We start from the raw sequence: 25,515 nt of genomic DNA, 5'->3' as shown, positions 1-25,515 counted from the left end.
GCTGGTGTGGACTTCAAGCTGCTGGAAAAGATGAGTATCTGCACCTCACATTATACATAACACAGCTATTTATTTTAAGTATTGGTTTGTTTCTCTTAATTCCATCGTTAAATATATGCAGAAGTGTGACGTCATGGTTCCTCCTTTCTTCATTTGGTCACCGTGCCTTTTTTGGAAATGACTTTCTTCAAGCTTTTTATGACAAAGCTTCTGATTTCGTTTTAATATTTAATAGTACCTTGTTTTTTGTAATAATAGTAATGAAAATAATGGATTCGATTTTTATAATGCTTTTCTAGACACTGAAAACCCATCATTCATATACTCTGCTATATATTCAGTTATATATTCAAGACCTGCTCAGCGGCTTTGTGGTTAGAGTGTCCGCCCTGAGACTAGATTAAATTTTCCTGAGGGAACTCTCCTGAAGGAATCAATAAAGTACTATCTATCTAGAAGGTTCAAGGAGTTCAAACCCCGCCGAGTCATACCAAAGACTATAAAAATGGGACCCATTACCTCCCTGCTTGGCACTCAAGGGTTGGAATTGGGGTTTAAATCACCAAATGATTCCTGAGCGCGGCCACCGCTGCTGCTCACTGCTCCCTTCACCTCCCAGGGTGTGAACATGGGGATAGGTCAAATCCCAGATGATAATTTCACCACACCTAGTGTGTGTGTGTGACTATCGTTGGGACTTTAACTTTACTTTACTCCTCATAATGATGGTAAGCTACATTTGTAACCACAGCTGCCCTGGGGTAGACTGACGGAAGCGCGGCTGCCAATTTGCGCCTACGGCTCCTCCGACCACCACCAAACATTAATTCACATTCGTACACCAGTGTGAGCGGCACTGGGAGCGAGGTGGGCAAACTGTCTTGCCCAAGGACACAACGGCCGTGATGAGGATGGCCCAAGCTAGAAGCGAACTTCAAGCCCTCAGGTTCCTGGCACGGCCGCTCTATCATCTGAGCCACGCCGTTGTGTGCCGCATTATTCCGGGATTTGGTTTTCCGCAAATGTTTTGGCCAGAAGTTTCCCACCCACTTTTCGTATACTGTCCAAGTTATTGTAGGGCCAAATGTTGCTTCTAACAAACTAGAGTGTTTGCCTGAGTATCCCTCCATGGACTCCAGTGCGCAAACAAAAAAATTCCTCCGGTTGGCAACTTTTTCTTTGTCTTGTCGTGTTGTTAATTAACTGTGTTAGTCCAATTGTGTCTGTATTATCTATAAAATGTGTTATTTGGCCATGTCTGCAATGAACACATTTCCGCAAAGTAGGAATATTATTTAGTTATTTTCATAGTTGGAGCACTAAAAACGTTATACCCTAATTATTTTTATATATTATTAGAGCCCTCTAAACATGAAACCTTGACACTAGTTCTGCCAACTATAGAAGTCTTCTTTAGTCTCTTCTACTGTAGATTACAGTACATACAGTAACCCGGAGGATCCTCCAAGCATCACCCGGCCACTACAACATGGCCACGACGTGGGAATACCTATCACATCCTGGGTAATTCCTCTGAGTTAATTGTTCTGCACAAAGTTGATAACTTGGCAGTCGTAACTACACCATCGGCTGTGTTAGCATTGCGTCTGCAATGTTGTTCCACATCGATCACGTCAAAGCTGTGTTATCAATGTCGAAGATAAAGTGCATCAAAAGAGTTTATCAGTCTCAGGTGACCTCCTCGAGTGCTATGTCCAGCTGTTGTTTGAAATCGCTCGCATCAAAGTCTCACCAATGTGGAGATTTGTTAATAATGAGACAGGAGTTGAAGATGAAATCCATCAAAAAATTGTTCTGACAAAAGTTAATTTGAGATTGTTGCGGTTAAGATAGAGTAGCGCCAAGATTAGCCGCCTATTGATGTTATTGATATTATAATTGCTATTGATGTGTATTCCTTAACCCGGAAAACGGAATTCGGCTTGGTGAATGTTTTCAAAACATCACCACAACATCATTAACCCTTAAAGCATATTAGTGACTTTTTAATAGTTAATATTTTGTCAGCAATATTATAGACAGTATTAATATTATGAGTTTTGTATTACGAATCAATCAGATGGTGTTATAATCCGACTTCAGTGTGAACTCTCACGCGCTCCGGTTACATAATGGCGTATAATGATGATGCTAATATAAGCGTCATCATTATTCACCAAAATAGACAGTTAAGTGGTTAAAATGAGCAGAAACAGGCGAAAATAATGTTTTAGGAATTTGCGTCAATCAATTTTCTTCCACGGTTCAGAAAGTGGTGACTTTAATTGCACAGAATCTTTGAAATTGTCAGAAATGTGCCAGTGCGCAGACGACTAGAATTGAAGCACATTTATTTTCGGGTTTACTTGTGTAAACACTGCAGGACATGCAACGTCATGAGGGCATGTATTGTATTCGGGTCAGTTTGATTAAACATTGGAATCTGGACATATTTTTTCTAATGTGAACGATTATATAAAAAGAGTTTGGATTAACAGTAGGTTTACCTGAGAAATTGAGTGCAACAAAATCTTTTCTGATTAGATGAGGTTTGACCTGCTAATACTCTCATTTTAATAGACATGGAACATTATAAAGACGCAACGAAAATGACAGATGACAAGTTTCGGCGACACACGGACCAAATGGCCAAGGGTGTAATGAACAAAGTTGGAAAAGTAAATGAAGTGTGACCACTTTTTCAGTCATAAATAACTTTTCTTTACCTTTTCAATAATATTAATATACTATGTTCATTACACTTCCGTCTCAACCCTGGTGCGTTGCCATAACTTGCATTCACTTCCGTTCAGTTCAGTTGCATCTTTTGTGGCTTAAAGTTGAGTTATATTATTTCGTTGTGGCGTTTGCAATCTTGCTGTAGCTGAATGTTTTTGTGTTGTAATTAATGATATTGTCTTGTGGCGTTTGCGTTTGTTATGACCCTTTCTCAACCACTGTAGATATCCGCCATTTTTGTTTTGATGACGCCACAGACAGGCAGAAAAACTTGGCGTTTAACGTCCTTATTATTAAAAGTGCTACACTTCATACAAAGTCTGTCGTTCTTAAATCCAATGTTTTCTTTTTTCTAGTGTCGATAAAATCAATGTATTACCTTTTAAAACCTTGTTGGATTGATATCCATCTTCCGACAGGTCAACTTGCCGAGCACAAGTCAATACTATTGAAATTTAGAAATATAAATCGATCTATCAATCAATCAATACACTCCGATGTTGTGAAATAAATAATTGTGATCTATTTTTTTGCCATATCTCCCAGCCCTAGGATCTGATCATCAGCTTGAAGTCATCACAAATAAGAAAGAAAAACCACACAAAAGTTTGTAACACAACAATATTTCCTCAAAAGTCTCTCAAAGTCACGCACGCTAGGAGTTAGTATAAGTTTGAGGTGGCATAAGGCACCAAAAGTACGCCTTGTTTAAAGGGAATTGCACTTTTTGGGGAATTTTGCCTATCTCTTACCTATTTATCTATTTCTTAATTTCCCCTCTGGTATTAATAAAGTATTTCTGATCTGATCCTGATCCTGATCCTTCACAATCCTTATTTGAGACTGGCACACATATGTTTTTCTTTTCTTATGCACCATGACTCATAAATAAACGCTAGCAAAAGTCAGCTAACAAGCATCACGGTCAAAAAAAGTAATTTTTTCCGTGCAGGATTATACCAACCATCGTTTTTCCCTACTGTGTACTACTGGTGTAACTTCTAACAGAAATGTCCACCATGTTTGATTGAGGAAATATGCTAACAGAGACATAGTCTTTCCAACGTGTCCTGGGTCTTCCCCGTGGCTTCCTACCGGTCGGTCGTGCCCTAAACAACTCCCTAGGGAAGCGTTCGGGTGACATCCTGACCAGATGCCCGCACCACCTCATCTGGCTCCTCTCGATGTGGAGGAGCAGCGGCTTTACTTTGAGCTCTCAGAACTTCTCACCCTATCTCTAATGGAGAGCCCCGCCACCCGGTGGAGGAAACTCCTTTTGGCCGCTTGTACCCGTGTACCTTGTCTTTTTGGTCATAACCCAAAGCTCACGACCATAGGTGAGGATGGGACAGTAGGTCCAACGGTAAATTGAGAGCTTTGCCTTCCGGCTCAGCTCCTTCTTCACCGCAACGGATCGATACAGCGTCAGCATTACTGAAGATCCGCCTGTCGATCTCACGATCCACTCTTCCCTCACTCGTGAACAAGACCCCGGGGTACTTGAACTCCTCCACATAATAAATACCAAATACCACGAAATATCAAACAACACGAAAATAATCCATCAAGTCAAAAACATTGCTCAGTCACTCACTCCACAACATATTCATGCACGCAATAAAGACAAAGGAATAGAAAAGTCAATTAACCAATGCGAGCTGGCTATCATCACTGAGGTGAATATTATCGCATGTTATTGTGAATCGAGCTTATTTAATGAGCTAATGATTATGTGCTGTGGCACTAATGTAGGTATGACACAATGCAGAACACTGTCAGTACTCAAAATGACCAAAATGTTGCAACTGCCATTTCCGGTTAGTAATGGATTTACTTTCAAAATTTTCACAATCAGGAAATTAAGTAGTACACAATGTATCTATTAAAGTGTACTGACTGAAGTATTCTAGCAGGTTTCTTGTCTAGATAGACAAGAAACCTGACAAGACCAGCTGGTATTGATCAGTTGAAATGACAACTTGTGCTCTTGCACTTTTTCTTCCTTTTTTTAAAAAAATTTTTTGCTTGAAAGTCATACGTTTTCTTTTGCTTTGCTTTTTGCCAAAGTCAAATGTCAGTCGCATTCCTGCTTCACAGCGACGGTGAACAGACAAACCGGAGTCGCATCCAGACGAGCAAGGAGGAGACTGGGGCTGGCAAATGGGCACAGCTGCCATCTGGTTGTCGTAGTGACGCGCTTGTCCTAGAGGAGGAAGGAGGAGGCCGGCTGCTGGATGGCGGCCAAGGCAGGCAAGAGGGCACAGAGTTCAAATGACAGAGGTACAGTATTCACACTGGGGAAAGCTGGCAGGTGGCTCATCATTTGGTATACATTCAACATGATGCATGCCAATATTAATGTAAAAGTCCAATATGTGTTACTTTAACCTCCTGAGACTCAGAAAAATAAAGGTTGCAATTATTTTTGCATTGAATAGTTACACTGTGTCAGAAAATGTGTTAATCCTTTTATTAAATGTCCTTTGCAGTGGACAAGGCATCCATCATTCTATTGTTTTAATAACAGGAACAACCTTTCATAAAACAACAATTATATCCAAGTTGATAGCCTAACTATATTTCTTATTGTCGTTTTATTTAAACATTGAAAATTGTCATTTGAGCTTAAACTTTACGTTTCTTTTATTCCACCATTTTGTAAATGTTATGCACACTCCCATTGTATTATAAATGATACTGCAAGAAGTCGTTTTTTTACCTTGGTTATCATAAACATGCATGTCTTCATTATTTTATATGAAGTAGTATTAAGTCCTCATGTCCACCAGTGGAAGCTAGAAAACACTGTTTTCAGTATTTTAGAAATTACTGTTGGTTGCAAAAAACACCAAAAAACATTGATTAAACTGTAACAAAAAATTAAATTCCTACCTTTTAAAAACACTATAAACTTAATAACTTCTACAGTGTATCCGTAAAGTCTTCACAGCGCACATTTTGTTATGTAACACGTACAGCCTTATTCCAAAATAAAATAAGTAATTTTTTGTCCTCAAAATCCTACACACAATACCCTATAATGAAAATTTTTTAGAAAATTTTTTTGAAAAAACTAAAAAACATGTACATAAGTATTCACAGCCTTTGCCATGAAGCTCAAAAGTGAACTCAGCTGCATCCTGTTTCAACTGATCATCCTTGAGATGTTCCTACAGCTTAATTGGAGTCTACCTGTGGTAAATTCAGTTGGTTGGACATGATTTGGAAAGGCACACACCTGTCTATATATATAAGGTCCCACACTTGGCAATGCATGGCAGAACACAAACCAAGAATGAAGTCGAAGGAATTGTTTGTAGACCTCCGAGACAGGATCGTCTCGATGCACAAATCTTGATAAGGGGACAGAAAAATATTTGCTCCTTGAAGGTCCTAATGAGCACAGTGGCCTCCACGCGTAGGTGGCTTTGCCCCGTGACCAAGAAACCAGGCACTGCAACAAAAAGTAGACAGGCAGCAGCAGAGATGACAGATCATGACAGTACCTCCCCCTCTAGAAGGTGGCCCCTGGTGGTGTACATGGTTTCTCAAGTTGGAGAGTGACAGTACACGCAGAAGGGAGGGATCGAGGATACAGAACAATGAGCGTTCTACAGGACCGTAGCCCTCCCAGTCGACCAGATACTGAACACCTCTGCCCCGCCTTCTGGAGTCTAAGATGGCCTTCACAGTCTATGCTGGGTGACCACCGATCATGCGCCAAGGAGAGGGACGCGTTGACGGAGGGCACAGCGGACTTGTGGTAACCGGCTTAGGATTGGAGACATAGATCACTTAATGTCAACTTGATGGATGGAGGCAGCTGGAGTTAGATCGTCACAGGGCTGATGATCCTGGTTATATTGAAGGGCCCCACAAACCTGGGAGAAATCTTCCCGGAGGAGCCAGCCAATGATAAGTCCTGAAAAAACAGCCATGCCTCTTGTCCAGGTTAATAAGGGGGTGATGGTATCATGTGACAATCCGCCAGCCTAAAGTTCTGGCCTGCCGTCTGGGACAAAGCCTCTCTAGTATTCCGCCACACCCGAGGAGCTCGGGGGGTGTGCTGGTGAACGGATGGGATGGCGATCTCACACTCCTGAGAGGAAAAGAGAAGCGGCTAATAAACATAGGCAACTTTAAAAGGAGACATACCTGTGGCCAAGGAGGTGAGGGAATTGTGAGCATACTCCACCCAAAGGAGGTGGGAGGACAAGGACGAAGTATGTCATTGGTACACACAGTGGACAGCAGCCTCCAGGTCCTCGTTAGCCCGTTCCGTCTGGCTGTTGGTCTGGGAACGATAACCAGATGAAAGGCTCCGGGTGGCTCCCAACCCCTTGCAAAAATACGTCCAAGACCAGGTCCTGAGGGACACCGAGTAGGCTGAAAACATGCTTGACCAGAAGTTGTGCAGTCTCGAGGGAAGTAGGTAGTTTGGGCAGGGCAAGGAAGTTAGCCATCTTAAAAAGACGGTTGTGTACCCATTTATCATATCATAATATCATTATGATAACGTTTTTATGAAAGCGAATAACTCCCTTCTTTTTTCTGTTATTCTAATGTGCAACCTAAATCAGCAGATTAGAGCTGCACATATGAATTTAAGTTAAAAAAAAGAAGAAGAAAAAACTCCAAAAGTATCTATGCCTCACCTGGTGTTTAGTTCACCGCACGTCACTGATGCCCAGTAGGGTGTAAATGTGTTCCTGTATAGTATTTCTTCAGCAATGATCATGTGGTGACATCAATTATAGTATTTTGAGAGGTAATCGTTGAAGTCGGAGATCACTGAAGGTCTAGGTGGGAAATGCACGGCCCGCCACTGAATAAGAATGACAATAAGAATAATAAAAGGCGCATTCAAAAAAGAGTGAGGATGCACACTTAAAGTGATCGATGAAATAAAAACATTTGAAATTAACATGAAAAAAACCCTCTCCGGGGAAAATTATTACATTCAGAGTAACACGACCAAAGTCGGAGCAAAAATTTACCTGTAAGGGCGAAAAAGTTCCCAATATTCTCAAAGAGTTAAGAACTTCTCTTGGAAAGATTTTTGTAAGATAGATCATCTATTTTATTGGACAAACCTAAAAATGTCATTGGAAAGTCCAGGATGTATTCTGTCGAGCACTACACAGATTTTAATCTTGTAAATCAAGGCTACTCAACTGGCAGCCTATTGGAATGAAATGGAAATCAGTCCTGGGAATGACACATTTCATTAAAAACTTATGAGATAATAAAAAAATTTCGGCAGATCTCTAAAAACACCTGTCATATCTTTAACCATAGTTTTTTTGCTGTAGGTCTTTCAGCTCTCCTGTTGTACAACGACTATTGAAGCATTGTAATCATAATTTAACATGTTAACATATGACAAGCCATTTGATGAAGTAAAACTTTTAAGGTATGGTTTATCATTGCATTGACATTTAACCCCCTGAAAGAGTGTCCTCTGCAGTGGACAGTGGTGTTTTGCGTGACAAAGCTATTTGTTTTAGTGTCCTGCACTGTACTCCATAAGCGGTTCTCTGCAATTCCCAAGAGGATTCAAAAAGTCAAATGACTCTATGGTCTTTTTGCTTCTTTTTAACCTAAAAATACAAAGTTGCTGTCAAGCTTCGAGCACATACTCGTGAAAGTGATTTGTTTGTTTTTGAGAGACGTTGCTTCATATTTTATGTTGCATAAGTCAGCAGTTGCACAAGCCAGAAAGGATGGCATTCAATGTTCCCATTGACCTGCTGACTGCATGGACGACTTATGTCTTTTTAGTGAGACTTGCTAATATGTATATCAAAGGTCCCATTTTATAGTTTTTTGCGCCAATTTTAAATAAATCTCAGAGGTCGGCATCGGAAATGTATTGTCCAAAATCCAGCCTTGATGCTGGAATTTAGACAATTTTACTAAGGTTACTGGACATAAGGAGACCCAAAAATAATACGTTACAGTAATCGTGACGAGACATATCAAATAATGATCTCAGCGTTGCTGGTGGACAAAATGCAACAATGTTACGGTGATGAAAGAAGGCTGTTTTAGTTTTAGTTTTAGTAACACTCTTAACAAGCTGCTCAAACGAGAGAGTTCCGTCGGAAATAATGCTGAGATTTTTCACAGAGTAGCTTTGTATAATTATTTTATATTGTCAAATTTTAAGGTGGTATTATTAAAGGTGCCATATGTAGTAATGTGGCCAGAAATGGTGCTGCAATCACGGTCAAAATTCTGTAGTCCCCTCCCACTCTCCATGACTGAGGCTGCCAGATACGCAGCCAAATCCGAATCCTACTCCAAGGAACTTCAAATGGCAATTGACGAGTCCTACGCTGTAGGTTTCTCTTGTTTATGCAAGATCATTTACTAAGTAATTATGCCAAATTTTACTGATGTCGATTAGCCAAATGTATTTGTAAAGTTACGCAGCAATATTTTAGTCGGGAGTCGGGACAGATTGTTGGCATCACCCTGCTAAAATGTCTAGTTTGACCGCACGGACCACCATCGAAATATATTATGTATAATATACACTACCGTTCAAAAGTTTGGGGTCACCCAAACAATTTTGTAGAATAGCCTTCATTTCTAAGAACAAGAATAGACTGTGGAGTTTCAGATGAAAGTTCTCTTTTTCTGGCCATTTTGAGCGTTTAATTGACCCCACAAATGTGATGCTCCAGAAACTCAATCTGCTCAAAGGAAGGTCAGTTTTGTAGCTTCTGTAACGAGCTAAACTGTTTTCAGATGTGTGAACATGATTGCACAAGGGTTTTCTAATCATCAATTAGCCTTCTGAGCCAATGAGCAAACACATTGTACCATTAGAACACTGGAGTGATAGTTTCTGGAAATGGGCCTCTATACACCTATGTAGATATTGCACCAAAAACCAGACATTTGCAGCTAGAATAGTCATTTACCACATTAGCAATGTATAGAGTGTATTTCTTTAAAGTTAAGACTAGTTTAAAGTTATCTTCATTGAAAAGTACAGTGCTTTTCCTTCAAAAATAAGGACATTTCAATGTGACCCCAAACTTTTGAACGGTAGTGTATATTATACCTTACATAGGCCTACTTTGATGGCAAGCCAAGGCCAACAGTAAAATTACCGCCACATTTCGTTCAGCATAACTCCATGTTGCATCCAACCTGACGCACTGCATTCTCTTCCATCAACGCACCACACCATCTTTCAGTGCAGAGTTCAATTCTATGAGCCAACCCACGTTACGCAAAAAACACATTACACATAAATCATATAGCCTACTACCATGTCAATACACAAAGTAGAAAATCATTACATGTAATGCATTATATTGTGTCAAGCAAATACCACCCCATTTGTGTTTGAAGCACATGCAGTGCCAGAACCCGCAATTAGCCGTGCTAATGTTGAAATGCATTTCCCCTGCGTATCAGCATATAGAGAACAAAATAGGCACTAACACTACCCATATCCACGTAGGTTTTCTTTGTCGAAAATATATTTTGTCCTGTCAGTTGGATGACACATCGACATACAGGCTAACGGGCATATATTTCCCCCGTTAGCCTATATGTCGATGTGTCATCGACCGGGCTAGCATGTTAATAAGCATTACACTGGTGTGATGGTGCTTTGCTCCTAAGCTTTCGTTGCACGAACATACAAGCTTTGTTAGACAAGGTCATAGACTGTATTGGACAATATAGTTTACATACGAAATGTCCATTTCCATTTATTACAAGTAATAAGAAAACGTAAATGCCTGACTTACCTATCAAGGAGGAAATAAGCAAGTTTGGCGTCACATGAAAAAATCTTCTCCGCCTTCAATCGTCTCTATCTTTCAAAAGTACCCCCTACACAAATCTTCGTTTTATTCCTGGCTTTGTCATGAATACGTTGAGAATCGTAACGACGCTGTGACCGGTCGCTGCGTGTCTGGGTTCTCTGTAGCTTGGGTGGAAGAATGAATCTGCAATTTAGGCTCAACAGTCTCTTTATTCTGCGTTTTTGTTTTCTTGCTTCCGGCTCTCTCTCTCGCACGAGCTCGCCTCTCCGCTGTCTGCTCCCCTCTCATGGCCTCGGACGCTGCTAGTAAAGGAGGTGATTAGATAACCCGCTTCAGCTGGGAAATCCACTCACCTGTCAGCTGCTTCGTAGCCGGCTCCTGCACACGCCCTTCCCGCAGGAGGCGCGCCGACCACGCCCCCTCTACAGACGCCTTTTAGATTTACTAAGGTCTGACATGTTTAGTAACTTTACCAGTGGCGGTAGCTCGGCGAAGAGGGCAGTGCGTAACTGGCAACCTGGATGTGACACACTCACAGTCTTTCTAATTGGTCAATCGGTGGAGGGCGGGGCATCAAAATGAAAACAATAACAATATTTTGGGGCTGTAAATCTAATTTTGAAAGGAGCATATCCCCGCTGAAATACCGTTATCAGTTTTAAAGGTATTCGAAAAGAACATGATTTATTAATGCCTTTTGACATATCAGGGCCATTTAATGATGACTTAACATGAAATTATTACATTCATCCATCCATCCATTTTCTACCGCTTATCCCTTTACATATGGCACCTTTAAATAAGTGCCAGTGTCTCACAGGACCAATAATCAACATTTCCGTTTTCTTAGCATTGAAATGCAAAAAGTTGCTGGACATCCGTTGTTTGATTTTTTTAAAGACACGCCGACAGATGACTACAGTCTGCCGTGTTGGTCAGCTTTAGGGGCATGTAAAGTTGGGACAGTACCAGAGGAAAGTGAGTAAGTTATTAATATTCAGCACTGATGGTCTAATATTACAAACAGCTCCTTGATAAGTTTCCCAGGAAGTGAGTCAAGTAAACATGTTTCTTTTGTCCTAGTTACAAGTCACAAGAGTTCCTCTAATGTTATTTCTTCAAAATGAGAGAGGTTATTTTTGGGAGCATTTTCCGTAGTAAATACATTTGTATCTGCGTTTATTCAACCCATATGGAGCTGGGCCGTGTTATCTTTAATCTCCTTTCTAATGAGTTCAATTTTCTTAGTTAAGGATTGCATAAAATCATCGGCCGAGTGGGTGGAGCTACTAGGAGAAGTCCCTTGTTGGGTTAGCAATGCTACTGTATTAAACAATTATTGAGGCGCTTGAGATTGCAGTAGTTATTAGTTTTAGCTAAGGTAAGCGCATGTTTATAAGTTATTAAACTATCTGTCACGATCGGGGGGTCGCAGCTTGCTGCGCGGTTGTTCTCCCAATGCAAATGAACGGCTCCGGACGAAGGCGTAAGGTAGGAAGTGATTTATTATCATAAATCATCCAATAAACAAAAACAACAGGGATGCGTGCAGAGCGCACGGGAAGTTAAGGAACTATTACTTAGCATAGGCAAAAGACAAGGAACACTAGAACTCAAAAACTCACGTGACAAGTGCATGGAGCAAACACAATGAGAGCAGGACGAGTGACTGGCAAAGGCAACTTAAATAATGCCTCTGATTAGCGCTCGGGAAGCAGGTGAGCGGGCGAGCACTAATCAGAGACAGGTGCACACAAAGAGTGACCATGACAACCAAAACAAACTCACAGGAGCACAACAAATAACAAAAGGAGTCCAAAATTAACAGAAAACACAAAAACATGATCCGGACCATGGATCATGACAGTACCCCCTCCTCAAGGACAGATACCAGATGTCCATATGAAAACAAAAACAAAAAACAAGCAGGGTCTAAAGTCACGGGCGGGCGGAGGGAGGACTTGGAGGTGGGTCGCCAGGCCAAGTGTCCCCGAATCCACCGAGGCAAAGTCAAGTGGCGGCGGCGAGTGGAACGCCGCTGCAGCAAGCGAGGCGGGCGACCAGGGAATGGCCACATTCGTGGCCGACGGGGAGGTGGGCGCACTTGGCGAGGCGGACGACCAGGGAGCGGCCACATCCGTGGTCGACGAGGAGGTGGGCGTGTCGGCGCCGTCATGGCAGGCGTGGCAGCAGGCACCGGCGCCGTCATGGCAGGCGTGGCAGCAGGCACCGGCGCCGTCATGGCAGGCGTGGCAGCAGGCACCGGCGCCGTCATGGCAGGCGTGGCAGCAGGCACCGGCGCCGTCATGGCAGGCGTGGCAGCAGGCACCGGCGCCGTCATGGCAGGCGTGGCAGCAGGCACCGGCGCCGTCATGGCAGGCGTGGCAGCAGGTACCACCGGCGAGTTTGGCGTGCTTGCAGGTACCACCGGCGTCTGGCGTGGTGCAGGTGCAGGCGTCTGCCGAGGTGCAGGCGCAGGCGTCTGCCGAGGTGCAGGCGCAGGCGTCTGCCGAGGTGCAGGCGTCTGGCGAGGAGCAGGCGTCTGGCGAGGAGCAGGCGTCTGGCGAGGAGCAGGCGTCTGGCGAGGAGCAGGTGCAGGCGTCTGGCGAGGAGCAGGTGCAGGCGTCTGGCGAGGAGCAGGTGCAGGCGTCTGGCGAGGAGCAGGTGCAGGCGTCTGGCGAGGAGCAGGTGCAGGCGTCAGCCGAGGAGCAGGTGCAGGCGTCTGCCGAGGAGCAGGTGCAGGCGTCTGCCGAGGAGCAGGTGCAGGCGTCTGCCGAGGAGCAGGTGCAGGCGTCTGCCGAGGAGCAGGTGCAGGCGTCTGCCGAGGAGCAGGTGCAGGCGTCTGCCGAGGAGCAGGTGCAGGCGTCTGCCGAGGAGCAGGTGCAGGCGTCTGCCGAGGAGCAGGTGCAGGCGTCTGGCGAGGAGCAGGTGCAGGCGTCTGGCGAGGAGCAGGTGCAGGCGTCAGCCGAGGAGCAGGTGCAGGCGTCAGCCGAGGAGCAGGTGCAGGCGTCAGCCGAGGAGCAGGTGCAGGCGTCTGCCGAGGAGCAGGTGCAGGCGTCTGCCGAGGAGGAGGTGCAGGCGTCTGCCGAGGAGGAGGTGCAGGCGTCTGCCGAGGAGCAGGTGCAGGCGTCTGCCGAGGAGCAGGTGCTGGTCTGGGAACCAGCCGAGGTGCAGGTACTGGTCTGGGAACCAGCCGAGGTGCAGGTACTGGTCTGGGAACCAGCCGAGGTGCAGGTACTGGTCTGGGAACCAGCCGAGGTGCAGGTACTGGTGTGGGAACCAGCCGAGGTGCAGGTACTGGTGTGGGAACCAGCCGAGGTGCAGGTACTGGTGTGGGAACCAGCCGTGGAGCAGGTGCTGGTGTGGAAACCAGACTTGGAGGTACTGGTGTGGAAACCAGACTTGGAGGTGTTGGTCGTGACTTTGGCGGAGGTGGCCTGGCAGGAGGTTGCGGCTTGGCATGCCGACGGACTGGTGGTGGAGGACGGGCTGGAGGTTGCGGCTTGGCAGGCCGAAGGACAGGTGGCGGCGGCCGGGATGGAGGTTGCTGCCTGGCTGGGCGCAGCCGAGCAGCCCCACCAGCACAGCTCCCGGCCCCAGCCCCCCCCTCAAGGGGCGGATACCAGACGCGCTGCTTGCGGTCTGGAACAGTCTTTACGGGTGGGTGGCGGGAAGTCAGGAGGGGGGCAAAATCCTCCCCTCTAAATTGTCCAAAATGTCTTTTCCCACCCCCCACCTGAGGTCTTTTGGGAGGATGAGAGGAAAAAGTCACTGACGTGGGCGGGGCTAGAGTCCTAGGGGGCGGAGCTTGGCACTCAGAAGGAGACTGTGGCTGACATCTAAATTTCAAAAGAATGTCCTGACAAGGTATAATTTTAGAATTAAAGTCTTTAGGAGGTTGTTGACGCAAGGAGACAGAATTCAGAAGAAAAAAATTCTGGGCCATGACGTCATCAGCCGTGGACGGAGTGACGTCATCGGGGGAAGGATACTGGGCTGCCTGCAACTTGCTTCGGTCCGGGGGAGGAGCTTGCGGGAGTGACGCGTTCTGACGGCGAGGCGAAGCCCTTCTGGACGGCTTCCGCCTTTGCCTGCGCGTCCGGTACTGCTGTGTAGCGGCGATGTCTTCGGACCAGAGGGAGTCGATGGGGATAAGGGAGCCTCCAGGTCCCCACATAAGGTTCGACCTCTCCTCCGTCGAATAGTGAAGCGTCTCCACTTCCATCGCTCGCAACACCATGCGCGTACCTTCATCCATCTCCCTCTGGTCCATTTGCGGGAGAACGGTGGCTGCTCTCATTCTGTCACGATCGGGGGGTCGCAGCTTGCTGCGCGGTTGTTCTCCCAATGCAAATGAACGGCTCCGGACGAAGGCGTAAGGTAGGAAGTGATTTATTATCATAAATCATCCAATAAACAAAAACAACAGGGATGCGTGCAGAGCGCACGGGAAGTTAAGGAACTATTACTTAGCATAGGCAAAAGACAAGGAACACTAGAACTCAAAAACTCACGTGACAAGTGCATGGAGCAAACACAATGAGAGCAGGACGAGTGACTGGCAAAGGCAACTTAAATAATGTCTCTGATTAGCGCTCGGGAAGCAGGTGAGCGGGCGAGCACTAATCAGAGACAGGTGCACACAAAGAGTGACCATGACAACCAAAACAAACTCACAGGAGCACAACAAATAACAAAAGGAGTCCAAAATTAACAGAAAACACAAAAACATGATCCGGACCATGGATCATGACACTATCATTCCATGCTTGATGGAAAACCTCAAGTTTCTCGCACCCCATTTGCATTACAGTTTTCTACATGATAGTTTAAGAGCTCAGGGCATTGTTAAAGTTGTTAGTGAGGTTATCAATAGAGCCCGCATAATTTGGGAAGGATTCCATGACCGAGGGCAGTAGGCCAGCAAGAGTTGTAGTTGTGCCAGCAATAATGTTACATATAATGCAAATGTAAAAAAAGCTTTTTTTTACTCATGTGAAACTATTTTTATACTTTTTTCAAATCCAACTTGAATTTAATGTGATGCATGTTTTGTATTATAATTAATTCATGTGAGATAGACTTAGACTTCCTTTTTATTGTCATTCAAATTTGAACTTTACAGTACAGATAACAACAAAATTTTGTTGCATTAGCTAGTGCGGGATAAAAAATCAATAAGGTGCCGATATAAATAAATAGATTACTGTACAGATAAATATATTGCACTTTTGCATATGCATCCACGTTTATGGATGTATGTTATATTGTCTTTATATTCCAGCGAGTTAATCCATTTTGGGGGGGAATTGAAGGGATTATTATGATGCGTTCAAGAGTCTTACGGCCTGAGAGAAGAAGCTGTTACAGAACCTGGAGGTTCTGCTACGGAGGCTGCGGAACCTCTTTCTAGAGTCCAGCAGTGAAAACAGTCCTTGGTGGGGGTGGGAGGACTCTCTGCAGATTTTCTGAGCCCTGGTCAGGCAGCGGCTTTTTGCGATCAATCAATCAATGTTTATTTTTATTTTATTTCTGGATTGGAGGAAGAGGAGTCCTGATGATCTTTTCCGCCGTCCTCACCACTCTCTGAAGAGACTTCCAGAGATAAATGGTTAAATACATTTTTTGTGTTGCAAAATCCATCCATCCATTTTCTACCGCTTATTCCCTTCGGAGTCGCGGGGGGCGCTGGAGCCTATCTCAGCTACAATCGGGCGGAAGGCGGGGTACACCCTGGACAAGTTGCCACCTCATCGCAGGGCCAACACAGATAGACAGACAACATTCACACTCACATTCACACACTAGGGCCAATTTTAGTGTTGCCAATCAACCTATCCCCAGGTGCATGTCTTTGGAGGTGGGAGGAAGCCGGAGTACCCGGAGGGAACCCACGCAGTCACGGGAAGAACATGAAAACTCCACACAGAAAGATCCCGAGCCCGGGATTGAACCCCAGACTACTCAGCACCTTCGTATTGTGAGGCAGACGCACTAACCCCTAATATAAAACATACATCTGTAAACCTTTCTGACTCTTACTACGAGAGCCATTGGGACAATGTGGATAAATTTGTCATTATATTCTTATCAGTGATGGAGCATGAAGGGGCTAGGAATACGTTTGCAGTAAAATGTATTATGAAGTGCCCAGTCATTATTTAATTGACATTTTGCATCTTCGTGTAAAACGGTGCTCTAGGCACAGCACATGATCGGTGTATAGGGACGGGCGGTCCTGAAAGCACCGCTCTAGCAGTGGTGTCCAAACTTTTTACACAAAGGACCGCATGTACAGAAAAATTAAAGGATACATTTTTTACATGAACGATGCTAAAACCAGTCCAATGTGGGTCAATATATTTTCAAAACAAGCACCGGGCCTAAAATGGCTCCCGGGCCACACTTTGGACACCATTCCCAAAAGCGTGTTTAAGACTTCTACAGGAGCCACGCCGCCTGCTCCATGGTGGCAAGTTGGCAACATTACAGGAAGTCTTTGTCTTAATGACTTCCTGCCAGTGGATGCCGGCTGGATGTAACGCGAGGAAGCGGCTTTTGTTCCCAGTGCAGACGAGGGTATTTAATGTTGTGGCTCGGCTGGTTAATGGCTTCCTCCCCGCCGTTCACACAGCTTCACGTGTAGAAGTCAACTATCTGTTTGTTTGCGTGGGATTTCCTCGATAAAGCCACTGAAGCCTTGGAGTCCCCACGCGCTGGACTGCAAGACACTCGACCTAATCTTACAAACTTTTCCTCCCTCTGGTTGTCTTGTTTGGCCTTGGTAAAGTTAGCGTGCCAAACATGGGCCGCATGGCTTGTTGTGAAGTATTCTGACCCCCTTCCCCCACCTTACCCCCAAAAGCTGCCATTTCTTTCCCCCCCGCCACTCACTTCCATAGTGCACTTAGCCAAACAAAAGGCCTCCCTCCCACCACCACCACCACCACTAACACTATACTCATACGTTTGCGGTAATTATTATGGATTCGTCTAATTCACCATCGTGTGTGCAGAATTTGCTTTTTTTTTCGCCGGCTGCTTTGAACGCCACATGGAGAAAGTGCAGAGGGAATAGCAGGAGGAGGGACGAAGGTGAGGGCGTGTTCAGGCATTATTTTGCTTGAAAGCTCCTTGAAAGCGTGGACACAGAATTCCCCTTCCCACAGTGAGGAATGTGGGGAGGATGGAAAAGGGGTTTGGAAGAGTACACCACGCTGCCTGTGATAAATACATGCAGTGCACACACGAGAGGCTGAAAATCAAACCAAGCACGAGCCACTTTGATATTTGACATTTAGATATATTTTTTTAATCCGCTGAGGTGTGAAAAGCTTACATTTACACTTGGTGGCTTTTTCTTCCAATTTTTTTTTCTGTTTCTGTTTTTTAATTTTCCAAATATTTCAACTTTCTTCGCCTCTATGTTCTTTTTCTTGGAATATTTTGAGTTTATTCACAAAATATTCTGACTATTTTTTCCCCAACCTAATTTTATTGATTAAAAATGACATCTCTATTCATTGTTTTATTTAAAATGGGGCGGCGTGGCTCAGTTGTTAGTAGTTGCTATTAGCAACTTGAGGGTTCCAGGTTTGATTTAGTCGTGTCCTTGGGCAAGGCCCATCACCCTTTAAACGCAGCTTACATGTAGATAATGGCTTTCACTATGTAAAGCGCTTTGGGTCGCTAGAGAAAAAATAAATATAATTCACCTAACTAATGTATTTTATTTACTTTTTTTTCAAAATTTAAGCTATACAACTTTATTCTGATAAAATTACAACTTTTTTCTTGTAAGAGTAATTTTTTGGCCCTCTCCCGGGCGCAGCCACTGCTGCTGCTCACTGCTCCCCTCACCTCCCAGGGGGTGATCAAGGGTGATGGGTCAAATGCAGAGAATAATTTTGCCACACTTTGTGTGTGTGTGACAATCATTGGTACTTTAACTTTAACTTAACTATGACTTTATTCTCCTAATTTTTGCATTTTTGCTCGTTTCTTTGTTCTTGTTCCTTTTTTAAGACTGTGGTTGCAGATTGCATACTATAGATGCTATAGGTCCTTGATATTAATACTCTAAAGCTCTGTGAGAAAGGGGAGACCTCATGGCTACAGAGGGGAGGGGGCGTGTTGTCTTAATCCAATGTCCAATGTGTTTGACTGGTAGAGCTCTCAAACGCTCCCACACTTGCCTCGCTGTGAGGCCCGAGCAGGAGAGGCCTCTAATTTAGGTGGAGCTGCAAGCTTGCTGGGAAAAGGTGAGGGGGTCAGGTGGTGTCAGTGGCCGTTTAGGTCCTCTAATGTCCGCTGGGCGTGCAACTAGCGCCCCTTAGCGGACTGCTTGGAAAAGACAGATCAGTAAATCTATTTTTAAAGCATGGACACTGCAGTTTATCAGGATGGTAATGGTGGTTAACACTGCCCTCTGGTGGTTACTCAAATCTCCTTCTCAGTGCACTCCATGCAGTTTCTCCATAATAGTGTCCTGCACAAAAAAATTGGGATACTGGGCTTTCTGGTAAAATGTCCGAATGAAGCTAAAATTCACTATAACCTTTCACAGATAAATGTATTTTTGGCCTTCTCTATACTTTATATGAAAAAAATCACACCAGATTTAATTGACTTCACCTGTATAACCTTTATTGGGCATGTTGGCCTCATCCTGAAATTTCACCCGAAATCTCAATATGATACCCCTAACTTTTTTTGAGCCATTTCACCAACTCCAGTAACTAAAATATATAAATGCGTGAACAAATTTGCTGTAAAACATGCTTATTGTTAAGTGTCCTGCACATTTTGAACTTTTTGGAAGCCTTCTGATCAGATAATTTTACAAGTCTAACATACTAATTAAAAAGTGTGATATAATTTGGTTATAGTAATGGTCATCCCAGCAGGCACAAGACTTTGAAAAAACGAGGACTTTTTTTAATTAGATCCTGACGTTGAGCAACAACCTAACGTTGGAACAATTAACATGCTTTTTGATGTTTAATCAATGTTGGGGTCTGACGTTGATTTGACCTTAGAATTTGGGAAATGTCTTAACCAAGACTCTACTACACAAATACAATGTTGAAACATGCTTTTTAAACGTTTATTCAATGTTAGGTTGTGACTTTAATTTGACTATTGAAATTTGGTCATTTCCCAACCAACATCGTGGATCCAACGTTAGACATCAATATTGTCTCAATTTACAAATACAACTATTTCGCAACGTTGTTTCAAAGTCAGGTTTAAAGGACATGTATAATAAACACATCGATGTCTTGTGCCTAATAGGATGTCACAGGTATATTCAATGGAAAATACCATAATTTGATGAACAGGCCGTGTATATAAATAAAAGAAAAACATTACATTTGTGGACTAAAGTTCATTAAAAAAAACTGAGCAAAATAAAAAAAGTTTTTATGCCCTCTGAAGAAATGGACTATCCGGTTTGTCTTTCTGGTATTGTGAAATAACTGCCAGTGTAAAGTACACCTTTTTAAAAAATGTTACATAAAACAATGGAGTGAAATAGATTTACTGAAAAGACAAAATAATCATTATCCCTGTTGGTTAAAACAACCCACAGCATAGTCCTGTTACCCGGATTATTTGCTGTAATGTGCTTAATGTAACAATGTTATTTGCATAAATGGTACCAAGTGTGACTATATTTCATGTGCATTATCCAATAAAATGTTACTTTCAGTCACTTCAGTTTAGGAACCCTGCTCTAAAAACACCCCAAGTTTCCTGTGATAGGATAATACACATTTTGTGTATATTTACAGTTGAAAAATTAAGTTTGAGTTACAAGCAAATGGCACACTTTAGACACCCTTATAGTAGTTGCAAGTGAAATCTCACGACCCAATGGCGAACTCGTATATATGCTACTAAATATATTTAATTTTCCTGCTGTACCACGTAAAGATTTAACGTCACGAATACACGAAGCCAGTGTTTTTCAACGTTTTTTGAGCTAAGGCACATTTTTTTCATTGAAAAAATGCAGAGGCTCACAACCAGCAGAAACCCTTAAAAAATTAAGCTCATTAGCCGATATTGACAATAAAAAGTCGTCGCAATTGTTGGATATCACTTTAAACCATAACCAAGCATGCATCACTATAGCTCTTGTCTCAAAGTAGGTGTACTGTCACCACCTATCACATCACGCCCTGACTTATTTTCACTTTTTTGGTGTTTTCCTGTGTCTAGTGTTTCGGTTCTTGTCTTGCGCTCCTATTTTGGTGGCTTTTCCTCTTTTGTTGGTATTTTCCTGTAGCAGTTTCATGTCTTCCTTGAATACTCTTCCCCGCACCTGGTTTGTTTTCACAATCAAGAATACTGAATTTGTGCAGACTTTATCCTTCTTTGTGGGGACATTGTTGATCGTCATGTCATGTTCCGATGTACTTTGTGGACGCCGTCTGCTCTACAGGCTGTAAGTCTTTGCTGTAGTCCAGCATTTCATTTTGCATAGCCATGCCCAGGCTTCAATGCCTTTTCTTAGTGTCACTCGCCTTTTGTATTTGGTTTAAGTGTTAGATACCTTTTTACCTGCACACTGCGTCCCGTATATTGTGATCACGACAAACCATGTTCCCGACTTCTACAAAGCAATTAGCTACCTGCTGCCACCTACTGATATGGAAGAGTATTACACGGTTACACTGCCGAGCTCTAGACAGCACTGACACTCAATGGCACATTTGCGGATTATAATCACTGGTTTGCAAAAAACATTTTTAACCCAATTAGGTGAAACTACATAACCGGTTGAAAAACACTGCACTAAGCAACATGCTGTGCCAGTCCAATTTTTATTCAACAGTCTGTTGACAAAACGTGCCTTCAGATATCATGCAACAAGGCCACACATTTTCACTGTACTGGGCCAATGGTTCTAAAATTAAGAAATTACAAATATGACGTACAGTCAGATTATCATGTAGAAAGTTAGACATCTGGAATGCAAAAAGTGGCAAATTAAGTATGAAGAAGTGAAAAAGACAAGTGCCCAGTAAGAGCTTTATTAAAACACCACTTTTGACCATGGGAATGCCACGAAAGCAAGTTAACACAAAACTGCAGCACCAGGAAAAATAACCAAAAAACAAAAGAGCTTCTTTGAAGCCACTTTTTAAAAAATACCCCAGGTGAGTAAATGCAAGCTGGAACCATACAAACTTCTACAGGTGTTCTACGCTAAAAACAATTAAATCACGCGATGCAGACGTCGTCCTGAGATGGCACAACTTCTAGGAGGACTTCCCGTTATACGGTCTTCTGCTGGCCCTTCTTTCCAATCAGAGATTTGTGGATGTGTGGGATCACACCTGCAAAGACACATCAAAGTGAGTCAAGGAAACAAATGAAACGTCACTGAGATGTTTGGCGGCGAAGAGCTTACCTCCGCCGGCGATGGTGGCCTTGATGAGTGAATCCAATTCTTCGTCTCCTCTAATTGCCAGCTGCAAGTGGCGGGGAGTGATGCGCTTCACTTTAAGATCTTTGGAAGCATTTCCTGCCAACTCCAGGACCTTGAGAGCCACGCAAAGTTATGGAGAACAGAACAGGTAAGTTTAAAGAAGAACAAAATATATAGAGAGAGTTTACTCGTAAGAAACTATTTACCTCAGCAGTGAGGTACTCGAGAATGGCGGCACTGTACACAGCTGCAGTGGCTCCAACTCTGCCGTGGCTGGTGGTTCTGGACTTGAGATGTCTGTGGATACGACCCACTGGGAACTGCGGGAACAAAAGAGTGTCTAGGGCCCTTGGTGCTTGCTGGCTGTAGCTCAGTTGCGTCTAAGCTTGACTGAGCCTCTCGGAATGAAGACTAGAGGAGGAAGGCGAAAACCAACCTGCAGCCCAGCTCGCTGTGAGCGCGAAATAGCCTTCGTCTTGGTCTTTCCGGAGTCTTTGCCCGCCTTGCCACCAGCCTGAACAACAATCATCCGTTCGTGAGTTGAAACCACCGAAAAAATGCTCGACTACAATGTTTAAAAAAAAGTAGGCCCCCTGTAAGACACATTCTACATTTAAATACTCCAATTACAATCAAAGCAGGAGAGGGTTAAGCTAGCTAGCTAGCATGCTAAGCTAGGCTAACAGCGATTGCCAGCAACTATAACATCGGCAACGCAGTGCAGCGAGCAAAAGTATTAAGCCAAAGCCTTTCGTTAAACGTAAAAAAGGGTCCAGTGGCTTAGCCGCGCAAAGAAGAGACACTTACCATGATTAAATCTTCGAATAGGTTCGGGCGCTGTAGCACAAAAGCTAAATGCAGCACATCGACTGATGGTTTGAACTACAATCCCCGCCTACAATTGTCCTTGTTAATATAGCCGAGACACATCCGGGACACTGCTGGGAGACAACCAACCAATCACGTTTTACTATGTGGGGCCTTGCTCGGCGTCCAGCCAATCAAGGACAAAGGATGAGCTTTGCGGGAAAAGGGGACTATTTTCCACCTCACGTCCTCATGGGTAATGTAGTACCAACGTGGAGGTCCTTTGTACTGTCCCAACAATAACAAACGGAACCGTTGATTTTTTTTTGTATCTGGAGAACATTAAGTGAGTTTGGCGCAAACGACGTCGTAATAAACACAAGTTGTGTATCTGATAGTTTCAGTTTGCGGATGTGTGCAGTATTTGATGGAGAAAAATCGCAATGCATGGATTAAAAAAAAGCACATTTAGTTTTCCAGTATGAAATATTAAAAAAAAAGGGATTCAAAAAGTTGTTTTCTTTTTTCAATAATTCAAATATTTGACATTGACTTGTGCCAATATTTCCACAACCAATCAACAAAAATGTGTAACTACTTCCTATTTTATTGTTTTAGTAAAACATCACATTATTCATTTTAATCAGTATATAAACATACTTTAGGTGTGATTAATTTAACTGTTTTTTTGTTGTTGTTGTTTTGTCAAAAGTCAACAATTATCAACAATGAACAATACTGCCTTGTAAAAAAAATATTGTAATGTAAGGTATCATCTGCAACACTCCTGACAACCACACGAGAGCAGTGTGCAACTGTTCAATGTTCAGCAGCCATTGAAATATCATATCCATCCATCCATTAATTACCGCTTGTCCCTCTCGGGGTCGCGGGGGGTGCTGGAGCCTATCCCAGCCGCATTCGGGTGGACAAGTCACTACCTCATCGCAGGGCCAACACAGATAGATAGACACATTCATACTCACATTCACACACTAATAAAATAAAGAAATACAACTATAAGTGAGAATAGTCTGACTTTTCCTTGACAAATATCAAGAGCCAACATACACACGCACTTACACAAACACACACACACACACACGCACACGCACACACACAGATTCACAGCGCTTCGCTTATTCCATATTTTGTTATGTTAATCTTTCTTCCAAAATTGAATATATTCATTTTTGTCCTCAAAATTCTACACACAATACCCCATAATGACAGTGTAAAACTTTTTTTGTTTTTAGAATTTTTTGCAAAATCTTTAAAAACAAAAAACAAAGAAATCACATGTACATAAGTATTCAAAGCCTTTGCTCAATACTTTGTTGATGCACCTTTGGCAGCAATTACAGCCTCAAGTATTTTTGAATACAATGCCACAAGCTTAGCACACCAATTTTGACAGTTTTGCCTTTTCCTCTTTGTAGCACCTCTCAAGCTCCATCGGGTTGGATGGGAAGCGTCGCTGCACAGCATTTTCAGATCTCTCCAGAGATGCTCAATCGGATTCAAGTCTGGGCTGTGGCTGAACCACTCAAAAACTGAAGCCCTTACTTTAATATATTGTCTGTGTGCTTAGGATCCTGAAAGATGAACCCCATTCTGAGTTCAGGAGCACTCTGGAATAGGTTTTCATCCAGGATATCTCTGTTCATTGCTGCATTCATCTTTCCCTCTATCCTGACTATAGTCTCTCAGGTCCTGCCACTGAAACCATCCCCACAGCATGATGCTGCAAGTGCCATGCTTCACTGTAGGGATGGTATTGGCCTGGTGATGAGGGGCATCTGGTTTCCTCGAAACATGACACCTGGCATTCACGACAAAGAGTTCAATCTTTGTGTCATCAGACCAGCTCATTTTGTTTCTAATGGTCTGAGAGTATTTCAGGTGCAAACTTTGACAAAGTAATGGCTTCCACAGAGATGCTTGTCCTTCTGGAAGGTTTTCCTCTTTCCAAAGAGAAATGCTGTAGCTCTGACAGAGTGACCATCGGGTTCTTGGTCACCTCCCTGACAAAAGCCCTTCTCCCCCAATCGCTCAGTTTAGACGGCGGGCCAGCTCTAGGAAGAGTCCTGGTGGTTCTAAACTTCTTCCATTTACGGATGATGGAGGCTCATGTGCTCATTGGGATTTTCAAGGCAGCAGATATTTTTCTGTACCTTCCCCAGATTTGTGCCTCGATATAATTCTGTCTCGGAGATCTACAGACATTGTTTTTTACTTCATTCTTGGTTTGTGCTCTGTTATGCACTGTCAAGTGTGGAACCTTATATATAGGCAGGTGTGTGCCTTTTCAAACCAAGTCCAACCAACGGAATGTACAAAAAAAGGGACTCCAATTAATATGTAGCAACATCTCAAGACTGATCAGTTAAACAGGATACACCTAAGCTTACTTTTGAGCTTAATGCCAAAGGCTGTGAATTTGATTTCTCAGCTTTTTATCTTGAATCCATTTGCAAAGAATTTTGCAAAAAAAACGTTTTCACTTTATCATGGGGTATTGTGTGTAGAATTTTGAGGACAAAAATAAATTGATTCCATTTTGGAATAAGATTGTAACGTAACAACATTTTTAAAACAAAGTGAAGCGCTGTGAATACTTTCCCTTTGCACTGTAATATATACACACAAATACATACATTTGTGAACACACATTCATACATACATAAATACATACATATACGCACATGCATTCAAATACATACATACATCCATATTGTATACTAA

General features: G+C 43.2%; 1 protein-coding gene and 1 long non-coding RNA gene across 3 annotated transcripts; both read right to left on the bottom strand.

The window, feature by feature from the left end:
* Positions 1-4,634: 4,634 nt before the first annotated feature.
* Positions 4,635-10,839, bottom strand: LOC133662727 (uncharacterized). The gene is made up of 3 exons (XR_009828143.1): positions 10,509-10,839; positions 6,982-7,106; positions 4,635-6,838 (listed from the first exon to the last, which is right to left on the bottom strand). It is a non-coding gene; the product is annotated as an uncharacterized LOC133662727 (long non-coding RNA).
* Positions 10,840-21,549: 10,710 nt separating this feature from the next.
* LOC133661692 (histone H2A.Z) lies at positions 21,550-22,928 on the bottom strand. Of its 2 annotated transcripts, XM_062065091.1 has the most exons (5): positions 22,771-22,928; positions 22,400-22,477; positions 22,170-22,283; positions 21,946-22,075; positions 21,550-21,871 (listed from the first exon to the last, which is right to left on the bottom strand). In XM_062065091.1, the coding sequence occupies exons 1-5, from the start codon at positions 22,771-22,773 to the stop codon at positions 21,810-21,812; spliced, it is 387 nt and encodes a 128-aa protein (XP_061921075.1). In that variant the 5' UTR covers positions 22,774-22,928; the 3' UTR covers positions 21,550-21,809. The 2 variants fall into 2 exon arrangements, with proteins under 2 accessions (XP_061921075.1, XP_061921074.1); XM_062065090.1 differs by lacking the exon at positions 22,771-22,928 and having other exon boundaries at positions 22,400-22,507.
* Between the last annotated feature and the right edge of the window lie 2,587 nt (positions 22,929-25,515).

Source organism: Entelurus aequoreus, linkage group LG12 (genome assembly GCF_033978785.1).
Source record: "Entelurus aequoreus isolate RoL-2023_Sb linkage group LG12, RoL_Eaeq_v1.1, whole genome shotgun sequence".
Taxonomy (NCBI): domain Eukaryota; kingdom Metazoa; phylum Chordata; class Actinopteri; order Syngnathiformes; family Syngnathidae; genus Entelurus; species Entelurus aequoreus.
The sequence above is the reverse complement of the archived record's forward strand: the minus strand, read 5'-3'. Positions and strand labels throughout refer to the sequence as shown.